General features: G+C 27.7%; 1 protein-coding gene across 6 annotated transcripts in view; it reads left to right on the top strand.

Moving 5' to 3' along the window:
• The window catches only part of LOC136976638 (RIMS-binding protein 2-like), an 88386-nt gene that overhangs the window by 48364 nt on the left and 17763 nt on the right, over positions 1-22259 (top strand). For all 6 annotated transcript variants that reach the window (XM_067271980.1, XM_067271979.1, XM_067271982.1 and 3 more), the window contains 13 exons: positions 2887-3021; positions 5736-5913; positions 9378-9539; positions 9612-9710; positions 12542-12640; positions 16714-16779; positions 16867-17054; positions 18326-18401; positions 18520-18639; positions 18749-18841; positions 19418-19605; positions 19678-19759; positions 19837-19998. In XM_067271980.1, the coding sequence (XP_067128081.1) occupies positions 2887-3021; positions 5736-5913; positions 9378-9539; positions 9612-9710; positions 12542-12640; positions 16714-16779; positions 16867-17054; positions 18326-18401; positions 18520-18639; positions 18749-18841; positions 19418-19605; positions 19678-19759; positions 19837-19998 (1648 nt within the window). The remainder of the gene's footprint in view (positions 1-2886; positions 3022-5735; positions 5914-9377; positions 9540-9611; positions 9711-12541; positions 12641-16713; positions 16780-16866; positions 17055-18325; positions 18402-18519; positions 18640-18748; positions 18842-19417; positions 19606-19677; positions 19760-19836; positions 19999-22259) is intronic.

The following is a 22259-nucleotide window of genomic DNA, read 5'->3' as shown; positions in this document are numbered from 1 at the left end:
AATATATATATATATATATATATGTGTGTGTGTGTGTGTGTGTGTGTGTGTGTGTGTATATATATACTCGATAGGATTGAATGAGAAATAATGGAAATGTGTACCATATGAAAATGACCTTTATTACCAATGCAAAATTTCCTACAAACCTTCAATATGATCATCAATCAATTCTTCTATCAAATCTCTGGCAGATGCTGGATGCCATCTATAGATTGATTTTTGTTGATATGTACAGTACAATTGGTCATTTTATAGCTCATTTGATTCATCATATTAAAAAAAAAACTGTCTTTTTAATCTCTAAGAAAAAGTTAAAATCACAGACTCATGTTCAAGCAGTGCTGAAGGTGGGCACTATAGGAAGTTGTCTGGGATGCCAAATCATAAAGTTGCTTTTCTGCTCTAGACTTGAACAAGATAATGAACTTCTTCCTTCAAGATAGTATAGTTTATATAGAAATTTCTTGGAAACCATATCAGGAAAATCTAGGTGTTTAGCCCTTTCTGATTGTTCTAGCCATGCCTCCAATGCCTTCATTGAATCTGTCTAGCAATTGTTTTCTTCAGTCACAGTGTTTTTAAATGTTTTTCTTAAGTTCATTTACCAGAGCCAACATGAATCCATGCAGATGTTTTCCATTGCCATATTTTTACAAGGGTGGATACTTTATGTGACACATAAATGCATACATTGTTGTGCAACAGATGTGGAAAAACACTGCTAATCAGTTGGAAATACTTTTTACTATGATGCTCCAAAAAATGCAGTAGTACAGTACATTGATGATTTGACTTTCTGCATAGCATGACCTAGGATAACACATTGTATATTGTAAACAATAATCAACAAGAGTTTGACCTGTCTGGGCTCTTTGTGAGGTTTCTTGATAAAGGGTGATCCTTGATGGTGGATTGCTGTTTCAGTTCAGGCTCATATGTCCATGCTCAAATTTTGTCAGTAGAGATGAAGTTGGGTAATTGTGTACCAATATCATTTGATGATAGGGAAGTTGTGTTTCCATAAAAATTTTTAAAAAATACTGGAAATGACAAAAATAAACAGGTTATTTATTTTAATTCTAAAATAGATATATTGACATGAAACAAAGATATTAAAACTTGTTTTTATTATTTTTTATAAACTAACTCTATTTGGCAATTTTTTCTGCGAAGTCGTTAATTACTTTATCATAAAAATCGCTTGCCATTGATTCCATCAAAGTATTTAAAAGCTCTTTTTCTATTGAAAGCAATGCTAGTGACGATAATCTTTTCTCTGACTGAGTGTTCCTTGCAAATGTATGAATTCACTTCATGGTTGAAAAACTGTGCTCAGTAGATGAACTAGTAGATGGTACTGTAAAAATTAATGATATTAAATCATATAATTCTTTTAGTACATCTTTGTTCAGATTGTCATTAATTGTAATATGTTTTATGTCTATGAGTGACTTGCCAATATGGTCTGGACATGAATATAAATATTGCAGTTCACTATGTAATTTAGATAAATCAAAAAATTCTCCATAAAGTTTACTTAATTTAAAGAAATTAATTTAAAACTCACTCTGGAGAATTGTTTTCCGTAATATTTAAAAATTATTAACATCTAAAAATGATAAAAATTTTAAAGATTTTATGCCTGAAAATCTGTCAATATAATTATAATTAAATATAGCTTTGTAAAGAAACATACATAAAAATAACATTGAATATTCTTTACTTTTTAAAATCTTAAAACAATCCACCTAGTCAAATAGCTCCCTACGAGTGGCTAATGGATAGAATCATTGGAAGCGTTATACGATATTTTGGTGTGTAGCATCCACAAGCTAAACTACGAGAGGTTGATTCTCTGTAAAGCAAATGCCTGTAATATGGCTGCTTTACATGATTCAAATATTTTTGCCATGGAAGCTGTCCCATATTTGACAGTATAGCACTTCCATTGGAAATATGCATATACGAATTTATATTCGAATATACAATAGCAATCTTATCATTGTTTTAGACATGTATAGAAATTTGTAATAAAATACATAATGCAGTTATAATAAAATATTAATCTGTTAATTTGTTAAAAGTATGTTAAAATATGAAAATAATCACAATACAATATGTATTTATATTTTAGAAAATACTAGGGAAGATAAAGGGGGTCATTTATCGTATTTTGAGTGGGATTGGACTTAATGAAGATTTTACTCATTATTAGCACTTACAATTTTTTTTTTTTTATAAAACTCATTTTTTACCCACAAAATTAAGTCATTCAGTTAATAAACAAAACTTGCCACTATCAAAATAAGCAAAATGCTTAGTAACTAGAAGTGCCCAGGATTTCCAGTTACTATGTGTCTTGTTGCAGGTAGCGTAACCAAATTTTTCTCAAATAAACAGCACATACTGATTTTTTGCCATGATTTTTTTGAAAAAGTACATAGATGATTTGAGTAAATATATTACTTTTTATTTGTAATAACTCATAGTATGTCTTTATACAAAAGTATTTCAGTATTACTGGTATATTTTTATTCATATGGAAATTTCTCTGAAAAAACATTTAACTTGTAAAGAAATTTTAATAATTTTTTTCTGTAAATGAATCAAAAAATGCTAGAAAGATGCAAAGCTTTTTTTTTTAGTATTCTGTATAAAACACAGTTAAACTATGGATATTTCAAATCTTTTTTTTCTGAAAATGAAAGTAGGATTTTTTCCAAACAGATAAAATCAAAAGTAAAACTTTTAAATTATGTATGAACAAGGAAAATGTAAGAAAATAGTATATAAAGATTTTGTAAAATATTTTGATTCATATATTTAATATTAGATTTTTAATTAAGATTATTTATATTTTAAATTATTTAAAACTTTTTACAGTCAAAAGTTAGAGAATTACATAAAAAGTGTGAACTTCAAAATGTTCAGCATGAAGAACTGGTGCTGGAAATGGCAACCTTGCAGCGTGCACAAATTAAACATGCATGGCAGACTCAACGATGTCATTCAGCTGAGGTAATAATTAATATAATAATGTAATCATTTCCTTTTCAGTTCCAGTGAGAAGGATTTAACATGTGATTCTTCAGTTTATACTTTAAAATCTAAATACATATATGTAAGATTGACATCATTGCTTTAAATAATGCTAAGTTCTTATAAATAGCAAATGAATTTTTATCAGTACTTAAGATATTCCTTAATATGATTATTATTAATAATTTTTACACAAAATATTTAATTATTTGAAAATGTGTTAACTATATCAGCATTTCTCAAACTATGGATTACAACTCAATATTGGATTGTGTTAAAATTTTAATGGGTTATGAAATAATACTACCTTCAACAGAAATACTTCTTATAATATTGCTATAATATTTATATTACTAAAGTATTCTCTAAAAACTAAGAACAGTAGATGCATCTGTTAATTACTAAAAACTTTTAACAACGGTTTTTCTTATAATTATTTTTGTCATTTAGTAATAAAATTAAGATTATAGAATATAGTTCGTTTATGTGAAATTGATTTCTCTTTTCTGTTTTGAATAATATCAAAATAGAAAATCATTACAAAATTATCTGAAATTTTATATCATACAACATCATACTAGAATATCATCTCCTGAATTCTGTGCTCACAACATCTCTAATGGATTTTCTCCAAGAACTTTATCTTCTTCTGGTTTATTAATATGCAGTTTTAACACTCCTTAGAACTGCTGCAAACTAGTGCTTTGTGAGAGCAAAACACTAGCAAATGTGTGCTAGCACATCCAATGATGTTAAAGGCTCCGCCCCTTTCTTCTTGGCCGCGCTGGTTTTCCTTTGCTAGCACAACGATGCGAGCATATGCTCGCTGTTGACAGTATTTGACAGCTAGAGCAGTCATGCTAGCAAGAGAGAGTGGGAAAAATGGATGACTACATGAACATGTCACATGTCGAAAAAGAAATAATAGAATTTTATCGATGTATGTAAATTACATGATTAATACATTCAGTATTGAAAAGAAAATAGTATAAACGTTGTATATAAATAGTAAATAGTAAATAGTTTTATTAAGGTGACCAACTTTTTTATAATGAAAAGGAGGACACATAAATTGAAGGAAAAAATATTGTAAATACTGTAAAAGAAACATTTTATTCATTGCAATAATAATACACTATAATAATCTCTACTGCATGTGCAGTGGCGTAGCTAGCATGGTGACACCCGGGGCGGATATTGTGGTGTCACCCCAAGTCATACCGTGGGTGTCACCCTTCTTAACTGTTTTATAAAACAGTATCGGATTATTGAATTGTAATATGCCCACACTCGAGCAAACTTCAAGCTATATCGAATAAGCGATATCATCACATAGGTTTATATTGACTAGCGTGAATCTGTTGACTTTTTTTTTCAAACTTTTTTTTTCGGTCGAACTTTCCATGACTTAATGTTAAAGCACGTTGTCAAGGTTTATTTTGCGACTTATTTTTTCACAGTCAGGTGTTGAGGGAGGACAGAACTTACAAAAGGAGGACACTTTTCGAGGGAGGACAGAACTTACAAAAGGAGGACTGTCCTCCTAAAGGAGACGGTTGGTCACCTTAGTTTTATATATAAATAGTTTTCAGCTAGTTAAGTCTAGTTAGGCTTAACTAGTAGGCATGCTTTTTCCATGCTGTTTCAAAGTTCAGAACAAAAACTGACTGATTACAAGTATAGGTTATAATAAAATCTTTGTTCTATAACCAATCCACATCTGTGGAATACATTATGCGAGCAAACGTGGTGTAGTTTGTAGCTTACCTAGCAAAAATGGCTCATAGCCTCATGGGAAAAAAAGCGGGGCTTGGGAGTGCAACCAAGCATACACTAGCTCCCGCTTCTTGTAGTTTGCGGCAGCTCCTATGGTTCCTCCTCATCCTGACTGTCACTTGGAACATGTTTGTCATCTTAGGAGGTCATATTTGAATTAGATCTTTGTTTAATTTTACTTTAACTGATAAGTTTAAAATATACAAAATAAAAATAATATATAATAGCTTAAAATTTCGAAATTCGTCAATTTTTTTAATCTTTATTTCACTTTAAGAACTTTAATCTATCTTCAGAAAGAGTTAAACCATAAAATACTTTCATTATTCTGACAATAAAGAACAAAAAAATTAACAAAAGAAAAAAAAGAATTTGAATTTAAATTCAATTCTTCATAAGAATTTTTTAAAAATCTTTTAAATCTTAAAATTAATATTTAAGAAAGATTTAAAATTCAGAATTTTACAACTAAATTAAAATTCTTGGGTAGATTTGTTTATTAATGTATCTTTTATACTTCAAACTGATTATTTCTCAAGAAATGTTTATTTTTGTTATATTTACTCAAATTAAGTTCTTGAGATTTTTTGTTTTTTATGATAGTATTTTATTTAATATTTATTTAATAATTATATGAATAACTGTTTTTTAATAGACTTTTCCCTTTACAGGAACAGTTATTTAATAGTTACCTTATGGTCTTTACTGACAAATATAAATTTTTAATGTTTTTAAATTTACTTTTTTAAAATTTGAATTACATTATTAATTCATTTTATTAAATGAAATAACTTTATGATAATAAGTTGAATATTTAATTATGAATAATGAATATTCTTACTGGTATATTAAATTATTTTTTAATATCTTATATTTAAAATTCTAATTAATTTATTGTAATAATTTATGTGTTTTAGACCCCAGGAGAAAAACGCAGCCATGTTGAACAGAATATTGATATGATATTGCCTACATCAGACACATTATTTACTTCAACTCAATTGCCATTGTTTTCATCAATAGGAGGTAGTCTATGTTCATCTCTTGGATCTACATCTGAAGTTTATTCTAAATTTAATGATATAAATTCTTTAGGTATGTATCCTAATAAAAATTTAAATTAAAAATAAAATTTATAGTAGGGTATTTTACATTCTAGTTTTTATGTATACTATACTACAGTACTTACATCATTTCTCAATACATTATGATAACAAGTAATGGTGTGAGGTGTGAAGCGCGATAGGAATACACAGACAAGTGAATTCAATTAAAACAAATTTAATTTCGCAATAAACAATATATACGGATAAGTTCTTTTGGATTCCCTCGGTCCAATTTCTCTTACTGTCCGTTAGTAACAATAACCCAAGTAGCTTACCTTCTTGGAAACTACTTGCCCGACAATACCAATGAAACCCGCGCGATCCTTAACTAACTTAAACCTAGGGATAGAAAAGTATAGAGATAAGGAAATGAGAAGAATTGATAGGATAGTGGGGTACCCTTGTTCTCGCTGAACTCGATGCTGGCTGGTGCTCTATTCTGCGTGTCTCTGGGTTCGTCAATGTTTTAAATATCTTCTACTATAATTTCTTTTCGGTGTCTCTGATTCGAAAATCCAGATCCTCACCTCACGGCTCTCCATTCGGCCCTTGTAGAATTTCGTCTCACGAGCTCGCCGTTTTCGTCCGTGCTTCTTCGTGTCTGGCCGGGGAAAAAGTGACCCTTCGTGACCCAGATTTGACTCGTCCTCCACTCGAAGTCTTTGTTCCACACGACCCCCTGGTAGGTGGGGAGTGGGAAGCTCCAGTTCCCAGAAGCCAGAACAATGAACAAAGGAAGTTAGAAAGAAGGGTTAAGAAAGGGAGAAAATTATTAAAACTAATTAAATCTAAAATACATATGTACAAAAATATGGCGTACAGCCACAATGGCAAAGCCGTTACTTGTTATCATTTCACATCCAACAAGTACATCCACATTCCACATAACAAGTAATGGCAAAGCTGTTACTTGTTTTTGTGGGTACTAAATTTGGTACTAAATTTACAAAATTAAATTAAATAATTTCCCAAGCCATATTTGCCAACAAGTCGTATTTGGGACAAGACTATGTCTCGGAGACTCACTACTAAGCATAATCACTTTGACGCTCAAGTGGGTCTCATTCTCATTCTCCAATCTTCCTTGGTATTGCTGGTTTTGAGTGCAATCCTTCAAACTTTGCTGGCCACAACCACGAGATTGTCCACCATGCATTTACGGTGAAATTAACCCATCCAGGTATACCCTATTCAATGTCAAAATTTCTTTCGTTGCATGATAGCCAGGGTTGAATTTTTGTCAATGCATAACAGAAATTTCCCATTTTTGAAAAAAATAATCATGGCTATTGTATCGTCTGAAATTATTTTTTTATTTTGCACAAACAATATACAGTTTAAGCTGATTATAATGTCATTGGATGTAACGACAACCCTGATATAATGTCTTTAGTGGCGTGGCTAAAATCTGTACGTGGCACATCCTACCTTGTCTGTGATGTCCACGTTGACCTCGACCATGTGTTCTGTGTCTTTCATTCTGCCGCTAAAAATTAACTGAGAAACTGATAATTTACTTAATTTGTATTGGCTACATGATATTTACAATAGTGTCGAGATATAATATAAATCCAAGATCGGCACAGCTATCAAATCGAAAGGTTAACTAAATGAAGTAAAAAGATATCTCTCCTTGTTAGAGTTTAGAAGCAAAGTGAGGTCAAAGGGTGAAGGTCACACGGTGGCGTCCTCTGCCCTACACGTCAAATTTTTATCAGTCTTGCGATTTTACTATATTAGATAATGTTAAAAAAAATCCCACTTGTAACAATATAAAACCGTTTTAACATCATATTTGAAGCACTCCTAAATTTACAAAAGTAGATTAAATTTTATTTAACATTAGAAGATACTATGTGTTCAGTCCTAAAGTCAGAGTTCACTTCTTAGAATGACTGTGGGTGGTACTCTCCCCACCTAACTTTGGCGGGGTGAAGTGTCTGTTTTGCGTATTTGTAGAAGAGGGTCGCCATTTTGTATTTTATTTTGACTTGGTTCTTGGTCCCCTGACTACCTACAAGTCTGGATTTTTTTATGCGCAAATGATTTGGGCACCTAATACTCTGTGCCAAATATCAACTCTTGACATGTATTCCTTCATACCTCTAAGCTGGTAACAAAAACGGCAGTACAATTTTATAAACAAGACATAGTCTTGTCAAAAACAATTAGAAAATATTACAAAAACTGTTATGACAGAATCCAAGTTGCATGTCTGTGACAACATTGACACTCCTAAAGAGCAAGCATCCCAGAAGTACTTGGGATTAAAAGAGATATTTTTGATTTTGGTCTTCAAGAAAGCAGAGAAGTATGCATATAAATTTCAAATGATTAAAAATTTATTAATCTAATTAAATTGAATAAAATACTATATGGGAATCAAACCACTATAAAGAATTAAATACAATAGTGCCTTTGAATTTAATTCATTCCAGGAGACTGTTTGAAGTCTGAAGCAATTTTTCCCATTATAAATAATGTAAATTTAATTAATTCATTCCTAGACCCTAAACAATACCCATCTCGATAAAGTCAAAACAGCAAATACACATAATTTAAGATAAAAATAACACAATTCTATGCCCTAATAATAAATTAAAACACGAATACAATAAATAAAATACATAAATACTGTATAATAAAATGAAAATTGTGATTACTAGTTGCACACCGTCAACTTTTGTATCTTAAACATGGCCGCCAAATCCATCACACCTGTACTGCTTTCAAACTTTGCGATAAGTTCCTTTTTCATCTTAGCCTTTTTCAAGCCTTTCTCTTACTAGTTAGACTTTGTTGCTTTTGCATCCATACACTTCTTGGTCGCCATGATTAATAAGTAAAGGTTATACTTGATTGAACAGGAAGATTTTGCTTATCTTTAATAGTTGTTATTTTACATAGATGTGTGATTTAATTATAACACTTGCGAATTTTAACACAATATTACTAATTTGAGATTATATTCTTTGTTCGGAAACTTATTTTACACTTGTGTGAACTTTTAACCTTCCATTTCCTGTGCAGTTGGAACTCTGAAGCAAATTTTTGTTGAATTTGGTGTTCAAACTCTGATGAAGTTAGTCATTTGAAGTATGAGGTACTGCTGTATTTAAATTCTACAAATGTTTCTTTCTTTCTCAATATCATCTATAATATTACAATATAGCATTTGTTATAGTTAGGAAACTGATGAAATTTCAAAACTACAGTATAAGAGATATCATGTCAAATTGTGAATGGGTTTTGATTAAATTGTTTATCAAAATTTATTTATTCAATATGTATATATCTTGTGATTTTTATTTATCATTTGATATATCTGCATAAAAATATTAATAATTTAAAAGGTAGTCTATCTAAAATAAGTATATAATACTTTTTAATGAATAGAGTCATATTTTTATAATACTTACTAAATTTTTTTTTAATATTATATATACTTTTCAGTTACACAGTCAATAAGTAGTACAATAGCAAGAATAACTAATACTTCACCCACATCAGCAGCTCTCTTCAAAACAACATCAAATGAAATTAATAACATTTTAGCACGTATTGAACAAGATAATCGTATGTTGTTAGAATTAGAGAAATCTCGTACTACTGTTGGTGAGTTTATTTAATGATTAAAAATTTCTTCTTTATAAATATAAATTAAATTAATCAAATTAAATACTTTAGGCTCTCCTATTCCACCAGCTAACATAACAAGATTAAAATCACAAGTTAGAGAAGACAGTAGTACTCAAACTGAAGAAGTTTCTCAGAGTAAAACTATAAGTAAGTATTTATATTGACCACATAAAATATAATTTCTAATTGAAATATTGAATATTTATTTATAATTACATTCATTTATTGATTGTTTTCATATTATTAATAGTGGTTGCAAAAATTGACAAATGTAATGGCATATGGAACATTTCCTTTATATGAATTGAAGTTGGATATATATTTTCTGGTTATAAAAGATTAAAGTAATTGTACTGTACATATCTATTCTTTGGATACACATTATTAAATATGTTGTAAATTTTACTTATTTAAAATTATAATTCTTTTTCTTGAAATTAAAATTGTGATAATTGAAAAAACATAAACAAATACTTTTTAAATTCCCTCATATTTCATAAATGCTGTACAAGTAGTTAAAATTAAACTAATGTCAGTTATGTTGCAAAAATAAACATTTATAGTTCACTAATATTAGCAAATTGAGTAAACCTTTGGCAGCATATTTTTCATTATTTCATTTTTCAAACATTTTATGATTGAAGCTGTCCTCAGACAGGCTGAAAGCAGTTTTTTTAATAAAAATTTTGACTACCTGAAAAAGCAGTTTATATTTATATTTCTCATTAATATTAATTTTTTAATATAATATCAATATATTATGAATGATGTTTTTACTATTTGGAATTTTATTAATCCTGCACATGTTAATCTGTTAATTTTGAGCCTCCTTTAAGATGTGAATAAATTGAAACTATACGAGTAATGACATCTTTATTGGATAGTTTGATTAATAATTTTTGAAATCAATTTTTAAACATATCAAAATTTTGTTCTCTACTGCAATGTTTCTTATATAAATATATAAATTAAATAAATAAATTATTAAATACACTAATAGTTTATGAATAATGTTTAAAAAAGTATTATTCACTCTTATTATTAAAAAAAGAGCTTCGAAAATTTAATTGTTTCGGACTGTTTTCAGAATCTTAATGAGTTAGTCATCTATGATATATCATGATACAGAAAAGTTGAAATTATTATTTCTCTTCTCTCTCTCAATTTTATTAGATCTTGATATAAAAATAAATTTAGTTTATAACAGTTATTAATATTTTATTGTACTAAATGCTTAGTTTGAAAATTTTCATTTAATTTCAGAAAATGCTTTTTTTTAAGTCCAGTTTAAAATAATTGGAACAATAAATTAAGATAAATAATCTAAAATAGAGAAAATCAATATATAAATATACACGAGCTTTTGTTTTAGTAAATTTCAATATTTTCTTATTTATGGCAGATATTATAGGTTTCATTCTAGAAATTCTATGAGGTATCTGTTAATTAATCTTCTAGCTGGTATATGAGTGTTCGTATTCAGTTTTAGTTCTTTAATCTGTTTTATAGTAGTAAATAAATAAAATGATTTCTTTTATCTGATGATTAATAATTACCTTCAGTTTTCTAGAATAATTATTTTAACTTAAATTGTAACTTAACACAAAAAAGATATTCATTCACTACTCTTCTGGAGTTCTCCTTATTCCTGACACTGGTTTCTAAAACTCATTTCTGAAGATAGTTATAGGAATCCAAAAGCACTAAGAATAATGAGAAATGTAAAATTTACAAAAGCAATAATATTTATATATGCTTAAAAGCAATGAATATTTAAATACGTAATTCTCATACTCTTTTATAAGTTGTAGCTTTATAATTGATTTTTAATTATTTATGTCTTATTTTTTTTATAAATTTAGGTATTTTTAGATTCTAAGAATTAAATAATTCTGTGCTTTTGGCATATTAAAATTGATTTCTTTGCAAAATTTTAAATATCAATAATATCAAAAATGGTTGACAGCAGTATAATTTAACAAAATTTGGCAAACTGATAGTAGTGTAAAATAATGTTTTTTATTCATTTTAATGTGGAGATTTAATCATGGGAATGAAATTTTCATATTAATAATTTTAAATATTTGAAAGATGTTATAATATCTACACCAGAGAACAGTACAGTTTCACGTATCTAAAAGCCTTTTACTGGTGCGCGTGTCATCACTCTAAACCAATTAGTTACAAATGTTTTTGAACCTTAACGGTTCTTCTTCAGGTAACGATTCCCTAACGGAATGCGCTTAAGAACCGTTTGTAACTAATTGGTTTAGAGTGATGACACGCGCACCGGTAAAAGGCTTTTAAATACGTGAAACTGTACTTTAAATATTTGTTTTTTACATATAACATATTTTATGTATAATATGTACTCAGGATAATTTACTAACTTAAGTTTTTGTTTTAATTTTATAAATTTAAAATTAATAAGTAAAATGTAACAAAATATTTAAAAAAATAAGTTATAATTAAATTTTATTAAATTATTTGAGAAACAGTAGTAATAAATTACAAAGTAATTGTTAAAATTTTATATAATTTATTTTAAATTGCTTAAAGTGTTAGAAAGTTGCCTTTATATCATATATAAAATAATAATTTGTTCGACTTGAAAATCCTTTTGTATTTTTAAGATTTAAAATAGTTAATAATTAATATTAAATTGAAAATATTATGTAATCAAAATAATTTTGATTCTTTTAAAATAAGCAGTTCTGTGATATATAGGTAATACAATAATATCTATCATACTTTAAATCTATTATATTAAAAAAGAATGGAAAAATTATTACTTTAAGAAGAAAAGATTTAGATATACATTTTGAATAAAAAACAAATATATATATATATATATATATATTATATATATATAAAATATTATAATAATTACAAGAATATAAAATAATAAAACTAAAAATTTAATATAGTTAATACTAAAACAAAAATTGTTAAAATATTTTTTGTATATTGTAATTTAGAACCATCAGCTACAATAAAAGAATTAGATAAGCTAATGGAAAAATTAGAACAAGATAATAAAATACTTGCAGAGCTAGATAAGAAAAGAGCTAATATAGGTATGTACACATTTCATTATTATTTTAAATAAAGTTTAATAATATATATTAACCACATAAATTTATGTTAGAAACTCATTGAAAATGTATAGAATTAGCAAATAATTCCTCTTAATGAAGTTTTTCTTTTATTCATAAAATTCATAATTCTTTTACATAATAAAAATATTATATAAGATTTCGTTGAAAATACTCTTGAAATAAAAAATATTGTAAAAATAAAATAAATTATTAAAAGCAATAGAGTCAGAATTTTTCAATCTTACATAATTGTACTATTAAAGAGTACATGAAAATTTAAATTTTCTTTCTTTTCTGACTTATAGAAGGCTAAAAAATAATTTAACTGTAAACCATTTGTTAAAAAATAAAATAGAATTTTTAAAATATTAAAAAGTCAAAAGTTTTTTTGTAGAGAGAAAATACTTTTTTTATTACATGATATTTATCCCTAAATGCATTTCCCCAGTTTTTCTGGCCTCCTCAGTAGGGCTTGCAAATACAAAATATAATTCAAAAAGCCAAAAATGTCAAATTTCCATTACCATCTCTTATCTCGTGTTTATAGTTTTTATACCCGACAATGGAATAATAGAACTGTACCGTTACGTCGACGATTGTTTTCTTGTATATGATGACAACATTATACAGGCTGACCAAATCCTGGAACATGTAAATCAAATAGATACTGACATTAAATTGGATTTAGAACCTGAAAGAAACTGTCAGTTACCATTCTTAGACATTCTCGTTACGAGATTCAAAGACAAAACAATTTTTAAAAAAATATAAAAAACCCTGTACTATTGACAGTGTCATACACTACATCTGAAGTACCCACTTTTATAAAAAAGAATACCTTTTATATGTACTTGGATAAAATTATGCAACATACCACATATGATACTGATAAATCTAATGAAATTGAAGACATCATAAAAATGTACTTAATGAACGGTTATAGCAAGTGCATGATCAGTAACTGGATTAATAATAAAAATGTTAATACACACAAACAACCAATCGACAATACAGCTTATAAATTTTTTAAAATCCCTTACATTTTGAAAGAATCAAAAGTAAATTAATTAATTATGGTATTATTTTGGTACCCGAACATCACAACAGCTTACATAAGAAAATAAATGTACCTAACAGTAAAGCTAACATATGGGACCAAAACAACTTGTCTACAAATTTGAATGCGACTGTACCACACCCAAATCTTACATTGGTGAAACTAGTAGGGAATTAAAGGTCTGTTTTAAAGAACATATCTCTGCCATAGCATACAATAATGATAACTCCGCTGTAGCTGCCCACTGTAATGATGAAGGCTGTCAGATTGTAAAGGATACTGTCAAAATACTTAAAAAGGAACGAAGTACTTTTAAAAGAAGATGGTATGAACACTTAGAAATAATAAAAAACAAAGAGAAAATCATGAATAACAATTCCAGCCAAAAATTACACGAATCGTGGTACACATATTTGACCAGAGGGGGGTGTGGGGGAGAAGTGTGAAAATGGATAGGGGAGAGGGTGATGGCTATTCTGGAATGTACTTCGAATCATCTTGTTACTCTATTTGTGTTCTTGTGAATCTGCTTATTATTTTGTTTTAACAATGTGTATTTTTACTTCTTTACTGTTTTACCAGTACCTCAGTTTATTATTGTGTTATTGTATCAGCACTACCCTTTTTATGTAAAAATTCTTTGTTTTATCACATGTGTAATCTTTTAATGTTCAAAACGTCGAATCAACATGTTAAATGTGAGTCTACAGCCTTTTTCATTCCTGTCAATTATGGTCAACATGTCCTTTTAAAAATTATTAACCTCCTATTAATTAATTCTGTAGCAAAAAAGCTGATGAGGGACTCTACATCTGAAATGCATTCTGAAATAAAATAGTGTTTTCTAAGTCTAATTTGATGTCCTGTGGTGGTGTAATAAGTCTAGTGGTAAAGTAAAGCCAATCTTCGTGCTCACAAGCCATCAACTTAATTTTCTGTTATTGATAAGAAATAGTAAGGAAATGACTATATTATGGAGAAAAATGTTTTGGTTTGTTTCATCTTGAAAAAAATTATTGTAGCTGTCAATATGTGTGATGTTATATCAATATCAACAGCAATATGAAATGTTCTAATGTTAATAGTAAATTATTTAAACTTTATGTAAAAATATAATGTACAATAACAGAGTAGGAGACACATATTCCATTACTGTGCATTAGTCTAATCTATTAAAGCACTAATAAAATAACTTTTCTATTGGACTACTAATCAAAGGTTAATAAAATGTTATTACTTATATTTGCATTAATCTTTAATTCAAAATTTGATTAATTTAAAATTAATAAAATTTTGAATTAAGAAATCATAAAAAAGGAATTAAATTATGCATTAATAATCAAAGAATTTAAAATGACAAAGTATTTAATATATTCGAATTTCAGTATTATTATTGCACACTAAAACTTTTATGCACAAATTCTCATTTAAATCATATATGATAAGATTTGTCAAATATTTAAATGCATAAATGGTGCATTTATATTGCATAAAAAATATTATGTAATTACCATAATTTCCAGCATATAATCCTAACTGGTGTATCCTAACTTTGCGTGGAAAATTGCTAAAATGCAAAAAACTCTTTACATAACCTACACTATTGTATATTCCATACCTCTGAAATGCTGATGAAATCATGATACTTAACTGGTACACAATTTAAAGATACAGTTTCAAATATACCATATTTCTTTCAGTTTGTTTATGTTAGCAATTCATTGTTGATATAAAAGTTATAAATAAGTATAACAGAAAAATGGAATATTTCAGACAGAATCACTTAAACTGCATTAAGTGTCAAATGTACAAAATGGGTGCTAAAGAAACAAATTTTTTATTGTTTTGTTTTATTTGTGTTTTTCTTATCAGATAATATTAATTAAATATATAATTATAATAAATGTTAAAATAAACTTATAAACAGAAATTTTTTCTATTTAATTTTTTAATCTGATGACTATAATATCTTAAGGTTCAAGAGTGGATTGCTTAGCTGTTATTTGCTGTGTTAACCGAGTATGGAATAACATGACCCTGAGAGTCGCTCGACTTTGATAAAATTAAAAAAATGGTTTATTAATTACAGTGAACACAAATAATTTACAAAGAAACGATTACACACACTTACTAACTACTAATACAAATACATTTGGGACCGCACGTAACAATGTCATCAATTGGTCCCGCGTGCCGACAAGACAAAGAACCTATTCTAACTTATATCTAGCTTAACTAAGTACAGGGCCCTAGAGTAAGATAAAGTGGAAGAGAATTATACAGAAATTATAAGACAGAAAATTAGTTCGAAGGGGTGACTGGCGGTAATACATAAAAAAAAATCTCGGATCCATTCATTAATACTTTTCTTTGTTACTGTTCGTCCTGCTTTCCTCTCTCCCCGAAAAATCTTCCTTCTTCTCCTTCCCGTTTCCCTTTCTCCTCTGACGTAACCCCTCGACCCATCGGTGTCACACCCTTTTTGTTTTATTATCGTCCAGGCCACATGTGTCGACTAACTACCACGTGGTTAAGTAAACAGAAAACGGAAGTAAAGTTGTTACTACGGGAAGATAGTATAAGGAAAGTAAAGAAAAGAAAATAAATAAGGTTTAATAAAGCCACAGCTGTAAATAACTAATATATGGTAAAATTGACAGTTGGCTTCTAAGTAGTTTTCTTAGATCTATTATGTAGAGCGAGAATTAGTGCAAATTTATCAGCTTTCAAGATACGTGTTCAAATTGTAGGATTGTTTAATAACATTAGTGTGATTTGATGTACAAAAAATTGTAGCATAACCTGCACCCACTTCAAATTGACTACTAATGTTAGTTATTTACAGGAATTTATAGTAGATGTAAATATTTTTTAAATATCTTGTGTTTATTTTTGTTTGAAGTGTTAAAAATTTAGTTTTATGATGAATTTATTATTTTTATTTTACTACATTTAATCAAAATGCTATAGTTTTAAACTTGTTATTTTTTTAAAGGATCATCTTCTGCCATCTTATCATCTTTACCTGAAATAGGCTCTTTCAAGAAAACTAAAGAAAGAGGTTTTGTGTTTTATTTATCCTGTTTTTATTAAATAATTAAGATAATTATTATTACAAACACAACTTTTTTAAACATTATTATTATAGAATCATTAGAAGAATTTTTAGATGATAATTCAGTTGATACTATATATTTACCTGGTAAAGGCCATTGCAAAATATATATTGCTCGTTATACTTATGATCCTTTAAAACAATCTCCAAATGAAAATCCTGAAGCTGAATTACATCTTAATTCTGGTGATTTTCTAGTTGTTTATGGAAAAATGGATGAGGTAAGAAATTTTTTATAATATCTTAAATGAAATATTTAATTTCCAATTTTTTTGAATTGCTTATATATTTTTTACTTAAATATCAACATTTTTCATTTTTATTTTCATATAATAAAAAAAAATGAAAAATAGTAATTTTAATTATAAAGAGAAAAGCTAAAGTAAATAATTTCATAATTTATGCTAATTTTATTGAATTATTTTATTAAATTAGTTTTGTTATTTACAGTAATATTAGCATTTATATTAATCATCATAGTTGTTCAAAAAACAGTTTTTATAAAAACTATGCTTAATTTATTTTATTAAAATATTTAATGACAGCATAAAACCAATGTGAAATTTTGAATTCACAGAAGCTTATAAATGAGAAGACAATATTTAAAACCAATAAATAAACAACTCTTAATATCAAAAGGAAACATAAATGATAATTGATCTGTCCACCTGTTTTGCTTATTTAGATCTTGATGAATTTATTGTTTCACCCGCAGTGTTAGTTTCAAGGACAATGCAGGAATAAAATACCATATTTCGTTGTGAAAAGAATTTCAATGGCAATTGGTAATTTAAAATTTATTGACTCGAGTGCTTTTAAAATTTGGGGGACCAAATATATATTCAAATCCGCAATATAACAAGTGGCTACTGCATTATATTTATTTGCAGTTTTTTAAAATGGTTATTCTGTAATGGATCTTTATTTAAATGCACATTGTTTGGCTGAAATTTGAAAAAATTGTAGACCTATAAATTCTTACTGTCTTCCATCTGTCTGCCTGTCTCTTCTTCTTTCATCTTGAGAATGCTGTTAGATAGATGAAAGTGGAGACCTGATATCAAAATCTTAGTGATAAGAGGCCCTAATTAATTATATATGAACTTCTGGTCTAGATTAGAAGTGACATGATTTCAAATCAAAAATGTTCTCCTGAACATAGTTATGTAGGTGATCGGCATGACTCTGTTGCTATCAGGAGCAAGACACTATTAATTTGAGATCAAAAGATCTAAAATTAATAGTGCTTCTGTACGTCTGATTAAAAATTGTAGCCTGGCATTATGATGATTTCACAATAATTTTTGCTCATTAAATGTTAATTTGTCAAAATTTGAATGTATTGAAAATAAATGTAACAACTACTATGCTTTCTGGTAAAGTATATATCTTAAATTGTAATTATAATTAATGTTTTTTTAATTATTTGTGAACATGCTTATTTTTAATATGTAAAATTTTATCATTTTAACATTTATAATTGTATTTTTAGGATGGATTTTTTAATGGTGAACTCTTAGATGGCAAAAAAGGTTTAGTTCCTTCAAACTTTGTCGAACGATTAACAGGTAAATTCATAATCTTTCATTAAATGAAATAAATTTAATTTAACAATGAGCTATTATTAAGAATTTCTCATTATAAAACTTCAGAATAAATTTAATTTATGCTATGTTTTATTTTAAGGAGAGGATCTTCTTGATTTTCAAGCTGCTCTTCTCTATGGCACAGTTGGAGAAGACAATAGTCTTTCTTATATTTTTGATAGAGATGTTGAAAATAATAGTAGATACGTTTTATTACCTGGTAAGAAAAATGTGTTATATTTATGTAATTATTGTAAAATTATAAAATGTTTAGACCTTCATTATCTTATTATAATAATTTTAATATTTATTACGAATGATTATTCTAGAGGATTTTCATAGAATGAATGATTACATTGACTTAGAAGATATTGAAGAATTAGATGAAGATGATCTTTCTGACTTTGAAGGTGAAGGATCAGGTTGGTATTTTTAAAATAATCATCATATAATATTTTATTTTAATTTGGGTAATTATTTTCTTGATTGGAATAGTTTGATGTTGTGAGTAAACAGTATCATCTTTGGTAATAAATTTAATAATTAGAGAAATTTTATAATCATAAAGATTTACAAAATCTAGAGAAGAATATGTTGGATTGGGTTTTAATTATACATATATGATTGAGATCATTACCATTTATGCCATATATCATTCAAATCGTACAAAGTTTGCTCTTTCTAGATTATTTAAATTTTGAATTAGAAATATACTTTTAATAGTCATCTGTCATGAATTATTTAACAGCTAAATTTTAATTCAAATCAAAAATAAATCCTTACTCAGTAATTTTAGATTATCATATTGATATTTAATAGAAAAGTGCCAGTTTGATATTTAAAAAATATCTTGTTTACTTCTTGCCATATTGCACTATTAGTTCTGAAAGATATTGTATATTACATTATTTTTATATTTTAAAAATATTGGTATGATTATTTTACTATGAAATATGTATATTATTTGAATATATGTTTTATATAATTATAATTTTTAGTGCCACCACCTCATCGACTTCTTCTTGAAAGACAATTAAACAAAAGTATTATGATTAGTTGGTTACCCCCAGAATCATCTACAGGATCAATAAGTGTTTATCACGTTTATGTGGATGGTGTGTTAAAAGCATCAGTTAAAGCAACTGAAAAAACTAGAGCACTGATTGAGGGCGTAGATTCATCTCAGGTAAACCTTTTAATAAATATACAAAAAAGTTAGATTCAGATTTTTTAAATTGTTATTTACTTTAAATTTAAGCCACACAGGATAAGTGTAAGATCAGTAAATTCATTTGGGAAATGTTCTCGAGATGCAGCTTGCACAATCGTTATTGGCCGAGGTATTTAAAAATTAGATTAATTTAATTTATTAATGTTGATTTTAATCATATTTCAAAAAAATTCTGATTAATTTTAGATGTACCGCTCGCACCCAGCTGTGTTAAAGTTTCTGGTGTAACTTCAACTTCTGCAATTATTAGCTGGTTACCTAGTAACAGTAATTTTCAACACGTAATTACTGTAAATAGTGTTGAAGTAAAAGCTGTGAAATCAGGAATATTTAAACATACAATAACAGGCAAGTTAAAAATTTTACTTACACACAAAAAATTTTTGTTATAGGAAAAACTAGTTTCAAAAAGGTTTTACTTAGCAAAAATAGGCTTGCTTATAATATCCAAAGGAAAATCTATTCATTAGTTCAAGAACTGATTATTGGTAACAATCATTTATTCATTAGCAACATGGTACAAAAATACTAAACCATTAAATTCTTATAATTATATTGTTAACTCATTAGAGTTTATTAAAACTATACTCTACATGCACCTACTGCACTGCACACCTACCAAAACAGGTCCTGCCTTAACCTTTAATCACCAAAATTTAATAGCATCAATCCCCCTAATACACATACCTTTTGCAAAATTTCAGAAATTTTTGACACACACACACACACACACACTAACATCCATACATATAGAAATTACCCCCAACTTTTTTTGCATTGCTTGACGTTTTAGTGTCTCAAATCCAAAAATGTAAAAATCTTGGGGGGGGTCATTTTTTGACAGATTGCCATATTTTCCCCTCTGTTATATTTAGCAGTCAGGAAAGTAAAAATTAGAAATAGATAATTATTTTTGAGATAAATTATATTCTTTTGTTTTTCTTATAAATAGATTGTTACAACTTTTGATTTTTAATTGTATTCATAATTGATGGTTTAATTAATGATTTTAAGTCATAAATTTTGGATAATTAAAAATAATGAAATTAAAATTGTGTAATTTCCGAGACTTACATATAACCAAGCAATTTCAAATTAATATTTAATTGAAAGAAATTATGTTTATCATTTAAATATAAATATTTATAATGAATTGATGTAGAAACTATTATATTTAAATTTGTAATATAGAATTAATCAATTATGATTCTTTAGTTACTGTATTTTTGGCATAACTTTTGTCCAGAATAAAGGCTTAAAAAATTGCTCTGTATGTGAAGTTGCAATTTCCCATAGGCTAATGAATTCCCCAAACAACTTGTAGTAGATTACAAGTAAACTCTACCTAGCCCAACTCTTGAACAAAAATGTTACTGTTTAATTAAATATATTATTATTTTGTTCTAGCAATGCAGCTTTGCACATATTCACATTGAACATTTTAATTGTAAAGTTTAATTGTAAGTGACTTCTTTTAAACTCTTTTTTCTGATAAATAAATGTGTGCATTCTAATTTTACTTTTTTTAAGCAGAATGTAGTAAAAAAAATGGAGTTGAGAGTTAAAGCACAGGATGGCTTAATACACTAAATACTTATTAAAAATATATTGAAGAATACAAAAAATTTGTCTTCACAATCTGTCACTACACAATACAAGCAACAAACCAACAAATATACAATCTTCATGTACAGAAACTCTTTTATTTTAGGCTACGCCTCTGTAAAAAAAATTCAAATTGGCTTAAAAAACATCTGGTGACATTACCATAAATTAAAACAAATAGTTAATTAAAAATGACAGTCAATAATTTACATATTAAAAATATATTAAAGAAAAAATACAGTTGACTCCGCATAAGTCGACACCCGGATAACTTGTCACTAATCAGTTACGTAGTAAATTTTTTGTGGTCCCAGCTGACTTACAGAGGCATTAATGTTATTAACCTTAAAAAACTCGGTTTACTCAACATCGTTTAACTCGTTACCACTGGATAAATCAACATACTTTTTCTGTTTCACACTTTTTAGAATTCTGATAAGTCGACTCCCCCCTGAAAAATGAGTTCACACCACACAGCTTATTGTACAGTATGAACTCATTTTTTCAGGAGGGGAGTCAACTTATCAGGCATCAAAAAAATGTGAAACAGAAAAAGTATTTTGATTTATCCAGTGGTGACAAATTAAACGATGTCGAGTAAACCGAGTTTTTTAACATTAATAGCATTATTGCCTATGTAAATCGGCCGGGACCACAGAAAACTGATGTGGCCGTTGGCCATATGAATGTATATTTTGTATTTTTTTAATGTATAAATTTAAGTTAGATTTAAGATTTTCTTTGTTTCTCTTTCTTTCCTGTTGACAAAGACTTCCTTCTTAATCATTTTACAATCTAATTATTTTATGACCTGATGGGGAGTGATGCCTCCGATGAAAAACAACTTTGTTAAAAAAACAAAGTAATTAAAAAATCAGAGAGGGGAGAAAAGGAAGAAAGAAAGACAGAACGGTCTTGGCTCTCGATGAGAAAGGTCGTGGAGCACAGGTAGTAAGTTGGAGAGAGAAGAATCTTGGCTCTCGATGAGAAAGGTCAGGGAGCAC

Source organism: Centruroides vittatus, unplaced genomic scaffold, assembly GCF_030686945.1.
Source record: "Centruroides vittatus isolate TY-2023 unplaced genomic scaffold, ASM3068694v2 contig_417, whole genome shotgun sequence".
NCBI lineage: Eukaryota > Metazoa > Arthropoda > Arachnida > Scorpiones > Buthidae > Centruroides > Centruroides vittatus.
The sequence above is the reverse complement of the archived record's forward strand: the minus strand, read 5'-3'. Positions and strand labels throughout refer to the sequence as shown.